The sequence below is a fragment of the Schistocerca nitens genome, chromosome 5, assembly GCF_023898315.1.
Source record: "Schistocerca nitens isolate TAMUIC-IGC-003100 chromosome 5, iqSchNite1.1, whole genome shotgun sequence".
In the NCBI taxonomy this organism is placed as follows: Eukaryota; Metazoa; Arthropoda; class Insecta; order Orthoptera; family Acrididae; genus Schistocerca; species Schistocerca nitens.
In genome coordinates, this window is record NC_064618.1 from 89,296,524 (window position 1) to 89,313,357 (window position 16,834).

General features: G+C 36.7%; 1 protein-coding gene across 1 annotated transcript; it reads left to right on the forward strand.

Annotated features, from left to right (window-relative positions):
- The first annotated feature begins 1,836 nt into the window (after positions 1-1,836).
- LOC126260104 (60S ribosomal protein L14) lies at positions 1,837-9,520 on the forward strand. The gene is made up of 4 exons (XM_049957336.1): positions 1,837-1,885; positions 2,131-2,232; positions 8,924-9,118; positions 9,289-9,520. The coding sequence occupies exons 1-4, from the start codon at positions 1,883-1,885 to the stop codon at positions 9,478-9,480; spliced, it is 492 nt and encodes a 163-aa protein (XP_049813293.1). The 5' UTR covers positions 1,837-1,882; the 3' UTR covers positions 9,481-9,520.
- The last annotated feature ends 7,314 nt before the right edge of the window (positions 9,521-16,834 follow it).

Here is a 16,834-nt window from a genome sequence, read left to right on the forward strand (position 1 = left end):
AACGACCTTGTGATCACTAATCCCTGTATCAGTCATGATGCTCTCTATTAGCCCTTGATTGTTTGTGGCTAAGAGGTCAAGTGTGTTTTCGCAACCATTTACAATTCGCGTGGGTTCGTGGACTAACTGCTGGAAATAATTTTCAGAGAAAGCATTTAGGACAATCTCGGAATATGTTTTCTGCCTACCACCAGTTTTGAACAAGTATTTTTGCCAACATATCGAGGGAAGATTGAAGTCCCCACCAACTATAACCGTATGAGTGGGGTATTTATTTGTTACGAGACTCAAATTTTCTCTGATCTGTTCAGTAACTACATCATCGGAGTCTGGGGGTCGATAGAAGGAGCCAATTATTAACCTAATTCGGCTGTTAAGTGTAACCTCCGCCCATACCAATTCGCACGGAGTATCTACTTCGACTTCACTACAAGATAAACCACTACTGATGGACACAAACACTCCACCACCAATTATGCCTAATCTATCTTTCCTGAACACCGTCTGAGGCTTTGAAAAAATTTCTGCAGTACTTATTTCAGGCTTTAGCCAGCTTTCTGTACCTATAACGATTTCAGCTTCTGTGCTTTCTATTGGCGCTTTTAGCTCAGGGACTTTCCCAGCACAACTACAACAATTTACAACTACAATTCCGACTGTTCCTTGATCCAAGCACGTCCTGTATTTGCCATGCACCCTTTGAGATTGCAGCCCACCTCGTTCTTTTCCGAGGGCTTCTAACCTAAAAAACCGCCCAGTCCACGCCACACAGCCTCCGCTACCCGTGTAGCCGCCAGCTGAGTGTAGTGAACTCCTGACCTATTCAGCGGAACCCGCAACCCCACCACCCTATACCGAGCGAGGTGGCGCAGTGGTTAGCACACTGGACTCGCATTCGGGAGGACGACAGTTCAATCCCGCGTCCGGCCATCCTGATTTAGGTTTTCCGTGATTTCCCTAAATCGCTTCAGGCAAATGCCGGGATGGTTCCTTTGAAAGGGCACGGCCGATTTCCTTCCCCATTCTTCCCTCACCCGAGCTTGCGCTCCGTCTCTAATGACCTCGTTGTCGACGGGACGTTAAACACTAATATCCTCCTCTTTTTATCCCACCACCCTATGGCGCAAGTCAAGGAATCTGCAGCCAACACGGTCGCAGTTAGGACAATCTCGGAAGATTTTTATAATTGATTAACCTGATTATTTATTTATGCCAGTTTTATGTTGCATGAATTTTCTAATCGAGTAAAAACTATTTTTTAATAATAATAAATATTCTTTAAGGAATAAATATTCTTTAAGGAATGCCTTAAAGTTACAGAGTTCCTTTATGTTTTTGATTTCTTTTGGCAATTTATTGTATATATCTTGACATCTTGGTAGAAAATTGTGGTTTGGTTTTACTGTTATTCATTCTGTCCAGGTACACGCAATTACTGTTTCTGGTTTGGTGATCATGTATGCAGCTGTTTGCTAAATATTATCTGTGGCAATTGTGCCGAAGAGATTTTTGTAAATAGATACATTAATTATAAAAGTAATTTGACATGTAACTTATGTACAATACATTTCACTCATTTTTAATCATTTAATCCAATTAACATGAAGAGGATGCTACAGAATCACTTTGAAAAATGTCGGTAACGCCACATTCGCACTGTTGGTGCTCAGTTGATATAACATTTCTCTTTGTGGTTTCAGGCGCATGTGAGGGAAAGTCATTGAATGTTATAACCACTTTGTAACTGAAGTAAATAGTGTGTAATCAGTATCGGGTTTCTTTCAGTCTTGAATATCTTTGGATGTCTCATCTTTGACCAAGGAACACTGGACTCGGTTGAAGAGGAGAGTCTTTCATTTAAATCTCGTCTCTTCCGGTAGGGATGGTGAGTGGGAATTGTCGCGTTCTGTTTTGTTGTAAAATTTGTTATTTAGGAAGATATGTAAAAATATCAAACATTTTCGTTAAAATTTGTGTCTTTTTATGATTATGACCTTTAATTTCGTACTTTCACCTCGAACACATAAAGAGTTTAAATATTTTGGTTGTGCCACATGGTGTTGTTTTCGACACGAGGGACGGTGTTAAGATGTTATACTGTATTTATAATCATGTACCTTTTCCTTCTAGCCTTTCAAGAGGTTCGTGGAAACGGGAAGAGTGGCTTACATCTCCGATGGGCCACATAAAGGAAAACTATGTTCCATAGTGGACGTCATTGATCAAAATAAGGTACGTGCTTTCTTGGTCATTTAAAAATATGATCTACAGAGATTAGATTCTATTTGCTTCACGATGAAACTGTATTTTCTTCTCTAATATCGAAGGTAATTAGAATTACGAAGAATACAGCGTCTTGATTTTGATAATTTTCCATTGTCATAGCAATTAAAGTGTGGTTTGCCACATGTTAATTTCGACCACCCACTTAGAGAATTTCTGTAGACACCTCTGATTCGTACTTTATTTCTGTAAATGACAAGAAATATTAGTTGTTAGTTTCTAATAAGTTGTTGACTGTGCGAAACATATTTTGTAGACACACTGCTAATGTTAAAAGTATTTGCAAGAAAGCTTGCCTTTTGTATGTCTTGCTGCAGTAGAATTGTTGCAGTTTAAAATTAATCTTCATGCCATGATCTAGGGTTTGTGGTATTATATTTGTCTGCTGGGTTTGCGCACCCCCAAGAAAATGGTCATGGTGACTGGTCTGTAGTGCATTTGGAGTACGGTACATTGGAAGTTGAGTTTGGTTGATGATTGTTGAAACTGTAGAATGTCAATGTAGGTTAAATGGTGTGATAAGATTGATCAGTCTAGTAACCCCACTTCTAAGTTTGCTCCATATTTATCAGACTTCAAATGATTCTAATATTTTGAAAAAGTGTTTTGTGTAACAGACAGTGGTGCCTTTTGAGTATGTATTGTACAACAAATGGGAAATTAGCTCTTGGATATTGGGTGCTGGGACTTCAGTTACAGTTTTCCAATGTGTGATTACATAATGAGGAATTATATAGTTTGATGAGATGGCAATATGTTTGTTGTTCTTAGAGAAATTTTGCTATTTGAAAGCTGTAAGGAAATGCAGCTAATGGAAACCTGAGTTTTACAATTGAACATTGTAATGTTGTGACTTGTGTAGATGAGACTGCATTTTGAATACCAGCTGTATAAGGATCAAAGCATAGTTGTATATAGATCAGTGCACATTCATGTACTTTCAGTGAAACTTCCTGGCAGATTAAAACTGTGTGCCCGACCGAGACTCGAACTCGGGACCTTTGCCTTTCGCGGGCAAGTGCTCTACCATCTGAGCCACCGAAGCACGACTCACGCCCAGTACTCACAGCCTTACTTCTGCCAGCACCTCAAAAGGCTTTACAAGCAGGACCATGAATTGGAGAAAAATGAAATGAATTCAAAGTATTTCAGATAATTAATGGTCATAATTGCAGTATTAACGTGTTTGAAATCAGTCAAGCCTAGTACAGTTCTAGTTTCCAAAGGTAATTACAAACGTGTGAAAAACTTGCTGGAAGTGGAAACTGCTGTAGTCCAGTGCTCAGCAAAAGATAGTAAAGTGGATAAACAAATGTCGCGAATTTTTTTGTTCATTAACAAGATTAATTGTAACACTTTGGTAAAACTGTAAGTGATCATTGCCAGGTTCTGCATTATGTCAGTCAAATCTTCTCTTTAGAGATGGAGGTTGTAACATCCATGGTAGGTAGTTAACATTTTCTTGATTCCTGTGCTCACCTTTTCTCAAAATAGCGCCACTGTCCCATGTCTCAATTTCATTTAAGCTTCTGCTGGTCTTAAATATGAGAGGTATACATTTGTCCAACAATAGGCACTGTACTTTCGAATTGGTTGGTTTCACTGTGTTTATAATTACAATCTGCTGCTTTCTGGATATGTAAGAAGTGAGTCGGGGCAAAATCTTTGTTGCGGCTTAAGGAATGACCTCATTGAGGGTACTTCGGTTTATTCCTTGAAAGAAATTGGTTATAACTAGATACATCCAGAGAAACTGAATGACTGTTTTTGTTTTGTCCACAGCTGTTGTTTTTGTTTTGTCTACAGCTGTCGTCACTCAAGATTCAGGTTTTTTCTCTAAAGGTGCGCTGTTTGTACAAGTTTTAAACAAATGTGAAGCAATTTTATTTGCACCATGCCCTGTCAAACCTTGATGCCAGAGGGTCATGTGTCAGTTATAGCAATAAGCAAACTGAAATTGTAAACTGCAAGATATCAGGGATAAAATATTTGATCCTACGTTAGAATGAACTGCACTTATGTCAGTGGATGATGTATGAGTAAAACTACTAGGTTTCTGGGATTCATTCTGGTCCTGCTTCATAAGTCATCTTTTTCAACATTGCATTGCTGTAACCTCAGTTGAGCTGGCAGTTTCTATTTGTCAAGTGCGTTAATAAGAATCTTTGCAGGTTACTCATCGTGTGTAACTGAATGAGTATGGTGGAAAGAGAGGTCAGGGAAATGCTTCTTAAAAGTATAATAATGAAAACAGTATGAATCGCCGTTGATGTTCTTGAAGGCGTTCAACATTTGATGCCTATTAATATCGATTGGGGTCAGAGCTATTCTTTTCCAGTTTTGCACCTGCTATAGTGACCCCTCATGGAAAATGGGCTGTACCACTTGATTTTCTATTGCGACACTGAGTTTTCTGTGTTGCATTTTATTACCCCTTGTCTCCTTGCACATGGTAAGGTCATTTTCAGTTGGAACCAGGAATTTCTTCTGAGTTAATGAAAACATTTTAACAAACCTTCGCTATCACCTTGCCCTCTGTGAAGGGTCATCATAGGTGCCATGAAATCTTCAACACCTGATACTTTGCATCAATCCATCAAGTAACTCCATTGTTTTTCAACATCTCCCAGGGCATAAAAATATTCAGGTTGACTTTGTGTTCGTTGCTGAAGTTCTTGCATTTGTACTTGCACACACACACAGTGTGAAACAAGGACACTATGCTTGTTTGCCCTCTTTTAGAACACTGCTGCGCAGTGTCGGATCTTTACCAGATAGGATTGACAGAGTACATCGAGAAAGTTCGAAGAAGTTTAGCATGTTTTGTATTACGCAAAATAGGGGAGAGAATGTCACTGAAATGGTACCGTATTTGGGGTGGACATCATTAAAACAAAGGTGTTTTTTGTTGCACTGGAATCTTCTCAAGAAATTTCGATCACTGACTTTCTCTTTCAAAAGTAAAATTATTTTGCTGAAGCTGATCTACATAGAGAGAAATGATCACCCTAATAAAATAAGGGAATTCACATCTCACACTGAAAGCTACAGGTATTAGTTTTTTCCGCACATTGTACAAGGTCGGGATAATAGAGAATTATTGTCAAGGTGGTTGGATGTAGATGTAGAATCCCGTGCACTATAGGCCAAGACCTTTTCTTTTCCTTTGTCCAAATCAACACAATTTAGTTATGCCTTATTATTGATTAAATGCAAAATGAACAAGAATAAACACCCTGTCCAGGTATTTGAGTAGTTTGGCAGTCAGTAATAAGGCTTTTTATTGAATACCTTTATTGCTTGAACTTACGTATTCATCTCCTCCATTTTTCCTCTTTTCAGCAACTGTACTTTAGGCCTTTAATTTGTTGTTTCTTTCCTCTCAAGCTGTTGTTTCTGCTGTCTCTGCCATTTTATCTAATGCTGAGGGGTAAGGCTCAAAATTGCCTTTCAACTTTTAAGTGTGTGCCATCTGTACCTTGCATTGGGTACTATATTTCCGTCTGTGACAGTTTTAACCTTTTATGTTATTGGGATTTGAATGTACATCCCATTTTACATAACACTTAAAATTCCATATTATATCACTAATAGCCGTTTTTATTTCAAGTCTTCAATTACTGGCAATTAAATTTCTGTTTGACTATGTCCTCAACAAGGGGCTTAGCAACTTCTTATGGGGCTATTGGTTATTTACTGACATACCTCCATACTTCCACAATAAAAGGGATTTGCATTAGACATTGCATACATTTTAATCCCATATTTGGCAGGTTTGAATACATGAACGGTGTCCATGGAATGAGTTGCGAAATTTCAACAACAGTAAGTTAGTTCATTCTGTAGGGTTGTTTTATATTTTGAACACAGCTATGAAAAATGGCAGCAAATTTATCAAGCTGCCTTCTTTCCTGTTGGGTTGTTCTTTCACTAAATTGAGGGGTTCTCAGAAATTAGTAGAAACCTTTGAGAACTCGTGGCTGCTCTGAGGTGCTATTTCCCATCCTTTGAGCATAACGTTTCCCCATTGGCCATTCATCTGTTTTTCAATCCTATTTCAATATTTATTTTTGAATTAGTCTCTTAGAATTTTGTCAGTCTTTTTTACATAGAAAAGTTATGAAAATACATAAATTAGAGATATGGAATCTCTTACTATTCTTAGATCAGGGAAATTTTTTACTGTGTTCTTTTTTAATTTTTGAAGATTTCAGCAAACTTGATATGCATCATTTCATAACTTTATCATCCTTCTCAGCATAAAAATCTTCAGACCATCTTAGTCTTCTCCTTCACTACCTTCAGTTTCAGAATTGAGGTCTGCATTTATTCCTTTCTCAATCAAGTCTGAATTGATTTCCTCAAAATGTTGATCACTAATATTAAAAATAAGAAAAAGAGTTGTACTTAACATATGTAGAAAAACTTGCTGGAGAATGTGACAGAAAACAATCAGAACATGAGCAGTCACATGTTGTATTCTGTAAAACAGCCTGGCACGCACTGGCTACCTTGTTTGTGGGCAGAAAAGTTGTCGCAACAAAAGAGTGGGGTGGGGCAGGTGACTAGAAGAGTACTGTCACGAGAAATAGCTGGTGCCAGTATTCCGAGAAGCTGAGTGGAAGTGATTGACAGTTATAAGTGAGGCATTGTGAAAAATGCAACTATGTGATCCATTAAGAGTAATTTGTGATGCCAATAGATGAGTTTGGTAAGTATTTCTTGGTGCAAGAGCACTTTCTGCTTGCAAGTCTTTATTGCTTCAACTTGGTGATCCAAAAGTGTTTCATATATCACTGATGCTATTGATCTGTTATCACTCTTGTATCCATTTAGCTTTTGTGTGTGTGTGTGTGTGTGTGTGTGTGTGTGTGTGTAGTTTGACGTGCCATTAGCAGATGTTTGCTCTGACAACTTCTGTGTGGGGTATCATCATCCACCTCCAGATATAGAACAGAACACGAACAATGTTATGCTTCTGCATTTTTTGGTCTGAAGGTTGATGTGTAGACAGATATCTTGGAAAGTTTCAGTTGGTTCAGCCAACAAATATTAATATTAAATCATTCTTGTGGCCACATTTTATTTTGAGTGGTGTGTGTCCACTGTTTTAATGTCACAGGTCAGAGTAGATAGGTAGTATTTACTGGTTCAATACATAGGTTTTATAACATTAAGGGTCCAAAGTTTCAGCTAACCACATGATTCGTGGATGGTGCTTGAACCTTACGAGAAACAAGTAGTGTGATAGTGGGCCTGCATCTTGGCAGTTGCGACAGCTAGTACAGCATGAAGTGTAGGTTAGGTGGGATGGTGATAATTGGGTTGTTAGTTGATTTCAGGGAAGTGAAAGGAAGTTTTTCACCAGATGTTTACTTCACACTATATTACGGTTTTTGGTATATTTAATGTGTAAGTCTCAAAGTAGTTTGGTGCATATTGCATAAACAGAAAATGCAAGAGAAGAGTGTCCTCTGTTACAAAAGCTATACCTTTGAATTGTTAATTTTTGTGTACTAAAGGCACACAGCAATCCATGTGATCTCACATTTAGACGAACTTGTAGAGTGATTACTAAGAAATGAGATAAAGTTATCAGGTTGCTTGCACATCAAATATGGATGCAACCTGAGCTTTTTTTGGTGACTATCTCCATCATTGTCGTTGGGGTTAAGTACAACTTGGTCCGTGATAATGATGAAGGCAGTCATTGAAGTCTTGTTTTATCTGTATTTTATGCTGCAAGTAACAACTTTCTATCTAATGGCTCCAGTAGAAAGACTTCAGTTATGTTCCTAAAAATTGCTTCTCATATTTTTACACTGCCTCAGAAAACATAAATTTTGACAACCATTTCTTAAGAAATTGGAGGGGAGGGGTTATGCATTTAAATTTTTTCTCGTTAAGTGTTGACTTAGTCTCTGATTTGAATAGGTGACTTGTCAGTTTGTAACTGTTACAACTGTTAAGAAACCTGTACATGTTGTAATTGAAACATTTACAACAGTCCTACTTTCATAAGAATGTATGGGATTCAATGTCCATTTTAATTTGGCACTTGGTTTTGTCCATTTCTGATGAGGTATGTTTACATTGCTTGCTTCTAATCATTTGTGAAATTTCTTATGGATATTCCTGTAATTTTTACTGAAAAGTGTACAGTAAGTGAAAACTTGGAAATTTTGTATATCATTTTAAATGTAGTCTCAAAGTGTAGAATATAAAGATGGAGATTAAGCATTTTACAAAAGTGCCTGATGCAATTGGAAATAGTTTTGGTGAAATTACACACAAGGTGGAATATTGAACGATCAATGGTATTTTTGTCTTATTGTTAAAAAATTTTACAAACTTGTTTTTGTACTGTCTGTGTCATTGTCACAAATCTGGTAGTGTGTGCTTTCCAGAATGGCTGTAGCCTAATTTTTAATGCATATCTCTTAATGTAAATTTATTGAGCTTGATTGCGATTTAAAGTAATTTGTGCTACTATTATGCATCACATGGAAGGATGAACATACATGATAGGAATTGCCGGCTGATCGATAAATGAAGCCAGCTCATTACTGACCATGTACTCAAACACGCTAAATTATAGTGTTAAAATTTGATGTATCTAAAGCACTAGTATATCTTTCAGGCTTTAATTGATGGACCTGTAACTGGTGTGCCTCGAGGTGAGATAAGATTGACACAGTTACACCTAACTAAGTTTAGGGTCAAGTTTCCATTTACTGCTCGCAGTAGGGTTGTGAGGAAAGCATGGCTTGATGGAAAAGTTGATGAAAAATGGAAGGAAAGTTTGTGGGCGAAGAAATTGGAAGCAAAACAAAAGGTAAATAGTAATCCCTGGTGGTTGTAACATTTTTGTGATAATGATGAACCAATTTGATAGGAATTGCCGGCTGATCGATAAATGAAGCCAATTATTTACTGAATCTTGAATCTGATGTAATATGTAAGTTTTGTCCATTAACATTCTCTAAAAAGATGCTTCATTTCCAGAGGGTTACAATGACAGACTTCGATCGCTTCAAGTTGCGTAAAGCAAAACAACTTAGAAACAAGGTCCGTAGCTTAGCGTATTACAAGCTCAAGAAGAAGGCAACTCGTGCAGGAACCCTGTATGGTAAGAAAAAATCAAAGGATGCCAAGAAAGAGAAGAAACCCAAGTCCAAGCCAGCACCCAAGAAATAATGTATAAAGTCTGAGAAAAATAAAATTTATAAGTTATGTACTTCTTATGCTTTTTACTTGTGAAACCTGTGTGTGCGTGTTGAGGGGGGGGGGGGTTTGCTTTATGCATAAAGTAAATTTGGCAGGAGAAAGTTTTATGTGGTTTGTCACCAAATTGTTTAAGCCATGAAATCTGCAGGTGACTTCATTTTGTATGGAGGTGCCACAAGTTTGGAGTGTATGGAGGCAAAATGTCTTACAGTTGGCAGAGCATCAAAGTAGTTTCTACATTTGGACAACGAGGTCTGCAGGTACTCCTTTTTTTGCTGCGTGTGATTATTTTACACTATTAGAGTGTGAATATATGCCTTTAATTCGGAAGTTTGTTAGTGGAGCAAGTTCCGTATTGAAGTGGATTGCATGTTTTTAGTTTTGAATGGAAAAGTAATGTGAAGAAGACAAAATTATTAAGCAAGAAGGGAGTACTGCAAAGGAAAATGTACATGAAAAGTGTTAGATGGCCTTTTTAGCCAACTTGCAATGAAACAGTCACCTTAAAAACAAACCTGCAGCTCGAGCTGCATTACAGATTAGTATGTCATGAAACTTAGCTGAATTATAATTGCTGTTCGTAGGACACAATTCCTGCAACTCTTTTGATGTGATGTGTTTGTTGGTGAGATAATGCAAAGAAATGTACGTTATGCAAAATTTGAAACATCTTAAATTGAACCAGCAGAGCGTGCAAGTTCTTCATACTTATTACACTTGAAATATACAGGGTACTTTTCTGGCTCAATATTATGTAAAAATCGACACCAATTTCTTTCAGGCACTGTTAACAATGCATATGTTTTACAGGTTTTTGTAGATACTGGGTAATGTAGCACACTTTCTAAACAAATTAGAAGTATTTTCAATATTTTTGAATCTGTTTAGGGTTATTAGAAAAATTACAAAGAACTTGAGGCATTTTTTTTCCAAAATGCTTCCTCAAATTGAATTACCATTTAATCAAATGTTATACATTTGAAGGAGACCAAATTTTTACCAGGTATGCATGACATGATGGCTAAGGTGTTTAATTTTTACAATTTTTTTTCCTAATAAAGTTATTTGTTCTATAATTTAGTTGATTCTGCAATAAAGCTTAGGTCTACTATGTAAGTATGGACTATTGAAAATTAGAACAATGCTTTATAAACTTAAAAGGAAATACTTGTACCTGAATTCTGGAAAATACAACTTGCGGGGAAACTGCAAATGGAGATAAAGAGTTCAGTTAGGGTCAATCCAAATGAAGTGGTCCAATAAAAATTAAGTTGGTTGCTTGACCATTTTTTAAGATTTTAATTTTTTGTATGTGATTACCCTATAATTGAGATGTTCAAAACAGTTTTTAAATAAATTTTACCTTCCACCTTGACTGAATGGTGGACATTTTCGTTTGTAAGCTTGTGATTTTTCAGTTAGACACGTCAGCTAAAATACGAATATCTCTGCATTGGGTTAACTTACAACATTGCAATTGACATGATTGTTTATAGAAAAGTGTTCTCTACAACATTGTCTATTACACAAAAGACCCTAAATTCAAAAATAATCAGTCAAAATTACCTCCAAAGTTTGGTATCCAAATTTTCAGAAATCCACTTTTTCTTATAGTTTGGTATCATACACTACTAGCCTCATATAGAGCAAGAACACTTGTTTCCTTAATTTTTTATGAATTTTTGAAATTGATAATTTTCGTTTTTTGTTAAGTTAGGGGTTAGCTATCTCAGCTGGGACTGAATTTAAAAATGATTTTTGCACAGTTTGTACACCTATATTATAGCAACGTACTGTAAGAATTTCAACAATATCTGACTGTGGACAAAGATATGAATTTTTGAAAGTGAGGAGATAATTCACATTACAGCTAATCTTATGGCTGTTGCATTTTCATGTGTGATATTGGTGGGATATAATCAATTATTATTGAACTAAGGTACTGAATTATATATAAAAAGTGGAAACATATTATTTTGACATACTTGAAATAAATATTTTCAATTAATGTCCTTCAAGATGGGACTGTTCCTAAACCTGGTGGTGAATGTTAAGAAGACTTATTTCTTCAGATAGCTTCTGTGATATAAGACCTTCCAGTTGTAAGTTCAAGCACTGAAAGTTTCGTTAAAACATTTTTCATTGGTATCCAAACTTTGTCTCTAGTAGATTTCTTGAATGATCATCTTGGGTGAGCGAGATGGTAGAAATGCACAGAAACATAGTTTTCCAAATTTATTCTTTCAACCTCTGCAAGCCACCACTGTCCATCATACGCACGTGCCTCATGTCATTCAAGGTTAAAGATAGAGATGTGATTTTACTGATACAATGATCTTCATAAATTTCGGTTTCTGATGTTACATAGCATTGAACTAAGTTCCTGCAATGCCAAGGGATTTGTGGAAATGCCTTGTTCTTTTATAGCAATAAAAGTTTTCAAATCTGGTTTGAAGTGTTGTTTTCATATGCAGAACCACTTCTTTCTTGATCAGAAAATAGGTAATGTCTTTAATATTATCCTTGCAAAAGACATACATGTCCTGTACTGTGAGAATTTGGTCTGTGGATGGTCTGTACGCTGGCTTTGCTTACTTCACGTTTTACCTCCTACTCCATCACATGCATTTTTACCATGGCAAGATGAAAATAAGTGGCATTCAGCCTCCAACCCAAAGTCTACTTTATGGTTGCACAGATTTGAAAACTTATTTTTGTTCTTATATTGACTACCACTTCCATCTGAAAAGTATATCAGCTTCTCAACCTTGGGAAAATTATATTTTATGTAATTTATTACATACATTTGAAACATGCACAACCAAAGTGTTGTGCTCCAAGTAGTCGCTTAGAATGCAAATTAAACAACTGTAAACATCTTTCTCGTTTTTGAAGTAGAGAATAAATGGATGCACTGTTACCTGGCCATTGACTCAGTGGTACCCTTGTATTGCATCCTGACTCACAAATGTAAAATTTTCTGCAAAATCAGCTTGTACTATGCATTCAGTTTCATGAAGTTGTGCTTATTTGTCCTTCAAAATCTTCGGATTTTAGAAATGTAGTGGTGACTTCCGGGTTTTTGTAAGTTATTATTTAAAGATTCCAAGTAGTCTTCCTGAGATTATCGTTTCTCCCTGTCAGTTGTGACCCACTGTTTGGAGGTAATACTGTCTGGCATTTCCTCATCATATTTGTGAAACAATTCAGTAACAGTTTCCTTACCAGGGCATTTATTAAACAAACTCATCATGCAGTCATAGCTGTTAGTGTCACAGATCATTAGATCTAATAACTCTTTGTAGTTGAGATCACTGAGTTTTGCACCCACAATCATCAGTTTGACATTTTGATGATATAAACACACACATACAGTGTGTTTCCCTGAGGATAAAGCCAAAATACACCACTTAAGGCAGAGGTCTCAAAATTCTGACGTTCCAATTTTGCATTCAGGATGAGAATTTTTGAAAGCTACATAAAGTTCATTTAAATTTGACAGCAATAGTTGTTTCTGCTTTGCTACTTTAACTGCATTTATAACAACTCTTTGCAACCTGGGCACACACTACTGTTTTCATCATCTTCAAAAAAACTGCTGGATCTTTTTGTTTCTTCACTTATACCTAATCCTTTCTTCTTTCCTAAAACTGGAAGAATGCCTTTCTCTTTCACTAATTTTCAGGGTAGTTTAACCAATCAATTCGAAATGTTGAATTCATGAATTATTTTTTCTCCTAACCAGGAGTTGGAGCAAACGTAAATTTTAACTTTCTCCTCCTTAGATGTCACTGAACATTTAATTTTTAATTTATCTATTAAGCTCAAATATTCACTGTCAGATGATGCTGGTGGTAGGTTTTCTTCTTCTTTAGAAATAATGTTGGTATCTGTATCATCAAAGCATGATTTCAAGTCTCTAATAATTTTGTCTGAAATGTTAGGTCTTATTTTCAATAGCTGCTTTCCGTTTTCTGCTACTTTATTTTATTATTTTCGAAGCAGGAGATACGTCTAACTTAGAACAAGCAAAATCTAATATGCTAACAGCTTCCTCATTAGAAATATAAATGTCATTAATAAGGTTAATGATTCTGGTTTTGGATTCACGACAAATATTTTTGAGTAACAATTTGGTCATAGGGAATTTCCAGGAATCGCATTGTTTCACTTGGGAAGCTGTTTCACTCTCACATAACAAGGACAAATATTCAAGTTTTATTTCCCTCAAACCTTTATTAATAGGCTTTTTATGAACGAAGCCCACGCCTACTACAATAGTACAAGTTTATATGCCAACTAGCTCTGCAGATGATGAAGAAATTGATGAAATGTCTGATGAGATAAAAGAAATTATTCAGATAGTGAAAGGAGATGGAAATTTAATAGTCATGGGTGACTGGAATTCGATAGTAGGAAAAGGGAGAGAAGGAAACAGTAGGTGAATATGGATTGGCACTAAGAAATGAAAGGGGAAGCCGTCTGGTAGAATTTTGCACAGAGCTTAACTTAATCATAGCTAACACTTGGTTCAAGAATCATAAAAGAAGGTTGTATACATGGTAGAATCCTCGAGATACTAAAAGGTATCAGATTATATAATGGTAAGACAGAGATTTAGGAACCAGGTTTTAAATTGTAAGACATTTCCAGGGGCAGATGTGGTCTCTGCACAATCTATTGGTTATGAACTGCAGATTAAAATGGAAGAAACTGCAAAAAGGTGGGAATTTAAGGAGATGGGACCTGGATAAACTGAAAGAACCAGAGATTTTACAGAGTTTCAGGGAGACCATAAGGGAACAATTGACAGCAGTGGGGGAAAGAAGTACAGTAGAAGAATGGAGCTCTGTGGGATGAAGTAGTGAAGGCAGCAGAGGATCAAGTAAGTAAAAAGACGAGGGCTAGTAGAAATCCCTGTGTAACAGAAGAAATATTGAATTTAATTGATGAAAGGAGAAAATATAAAAATGCAGTAAATGAAGCAGGCAAAAAGGAATATAAACGTCTCAGAAATGAGATCGACAGAAAGAGCAAAATGGCTAAGCAGGGATGGCTAGAGGACAAATGTAAGGATGTAGAGGCTTATCTCCCTAGGGGTAAGATAGATACTGCCTACAGGAAAATTAGAGACCTTTGGAGAAAAGAGAAGCACTTGTATGAATATCAAGAGCTCAGATGGAAACCCAGTTCTAAGCAAAGAAGGGAAAGCAGAAAGATGGAAGGAGCATATAGAGGGTCTATACAAGGACGATGTATTTGAGGACAATATTATAGAAATGGAAGAGAATGTAGATGAAGAGGAAATGGGAGATACGATACTGCGTGAAGAGTTTGACAGAGCACTGCAAGACCCGAGTCGAAACAAGGCTCCGGGAATAGACAACATTCCATTAGAACTACTGACGGCCTCGGGAGAGCCAGTCCTGACAAAACTCTACCATCTGGTGAGCAAGATGTATGAGACAGGCGAAGTACCCTCAGACTTCAAGAAGAATATAATAATTCCAATCCCAAAGAAAGCAGGTGTTGACAGATGTGAAAATTACCGAACTATCAGTTTAATAAGTCACAGCTGCAAAATACTAACGCGAATTCTTTACAGACGAATGGAAAAACTGGTAGAAGCGGACCTCTGGGAAGATCAGTTTGGATTCCATAGAAATATTGGAACACGTGAGGCAATACTGACCTTACGACTTGTCTTAGAAGAAAGATTAAGGAAAGGCAAACCTACGTTTCTAGCATTTGTAGACTTCTAGAAAGCTTTTGACAATGTTGACTGGAATACTCTCTTTCAAATTCTAAAGGTGGCAGGGGTAAAATACAGGGAGTGAAAGGCTATTTACAATTTGTACAGAAACCAGATGGCAGTTATACGAGTCGAGGGGTATGAAAGGGAAGTAGTGGTTGGAAAGGGAGTGAGTCAGGGTTGTAATCTCTCCCCAATGTTATTCAATCTGTATATTGAGGAAGCAGTAAAGGAAACAAAATAAAAGTTCAGAGTAGGCATTAAAATCCATGGAGAAGAATAAAAACTTTGAGGTTCGCCGATGACATTGTAATTCTGTCAGAGACAGCAAAGGACTTGGAAGAGCAGTTGAACGGAATGGACAATGTCTTCAAAGGAGGATATAAGATGAACATCAACAGCAGCAAAACGAGGATAATGGAATGTAGCCAAATTAAGTCGGGTGGTGCTGCGGGAATTACATTAGGAAATGAGACACTTAAAGTAGTAAGAGTTTTGCTATTTGGGGGGCAAAATAGCTGATGATGGTCGAAGTAGAGAAGATATAAAATGTAGACTGGCAATGGCAAATAAAGTGTTTCTGAAGAAGAGATTTGTTAACATCGAGTTTAGATTTGTCAGGAAGTCGTTTCTGAACGTATTTGTATGGAGTGCAGCCATTTATGGAATTGAAACATGGACGATAAATAGTTTGGACAGGAAGAGAATAGAAGCTTTCAAGATGTGGTGCTACAGAAGAATACTGAAGATTAGATGGGTAGATCACATAACTAATGAGGAGATATTGAATAGAATTGGGGAGAAGAGTTTGTGGCACAACTTGACAAGAAGAAGAGACCGGTTGGTAGGACATGTTCTGAGGCATCAAGGGATCACAAATTTACCATTGGAGGGTAAAAATTGTAGAGGGAGATCAAGAGATGAATACACTAAGCAGATTCAGAAGGATGTAGGTTGCAGTTGGTACTGGGAGATGAAGAAACTTGCAAAGGATAGGGTAGCATGGAGAGCTGCATCAAACCAGTCTCAGGACTGAAGACAACAACAACAACAACATGAACTTTAAGTGGATCACATCACTTTCTTCCAAAAAATGTGGTTGTACTTCAGAATATATTTCTTCTCATGATACACTGATGTTACAGAAGAACTTGAAATGTAAACAAAGTTTGTCTAACTTCATCAAAGTCATTCGCATTTTTCAAGTTTTTTGAAACTGAATCGTTAACTGGTTTGTGACACACTTCACTTGCTATCTGTCCACCATAGCACCTGTTCATCCATGTTATTGCATTCCAGGTAATCTCTCAAAATTAATTACAAATTACACACAGACAAAGCACATGAACCCATTGTGCACTCTCGAAGTATGTACATCCGGGCTTAACAAAGGTTTCAGAAGAGACTGACTACAACAATGCCACACCCAGCAATAGTGTACTTCTACAATGTTCACCAAGCAATAATGTACTTCTGTATTGATAATAAACGTAAATGGGCATTTTTATTACCGTAGAACAAGAGTGAAAGCTCCTATTGTTTAATATTGCATTATTAAAAATAAACGAAATG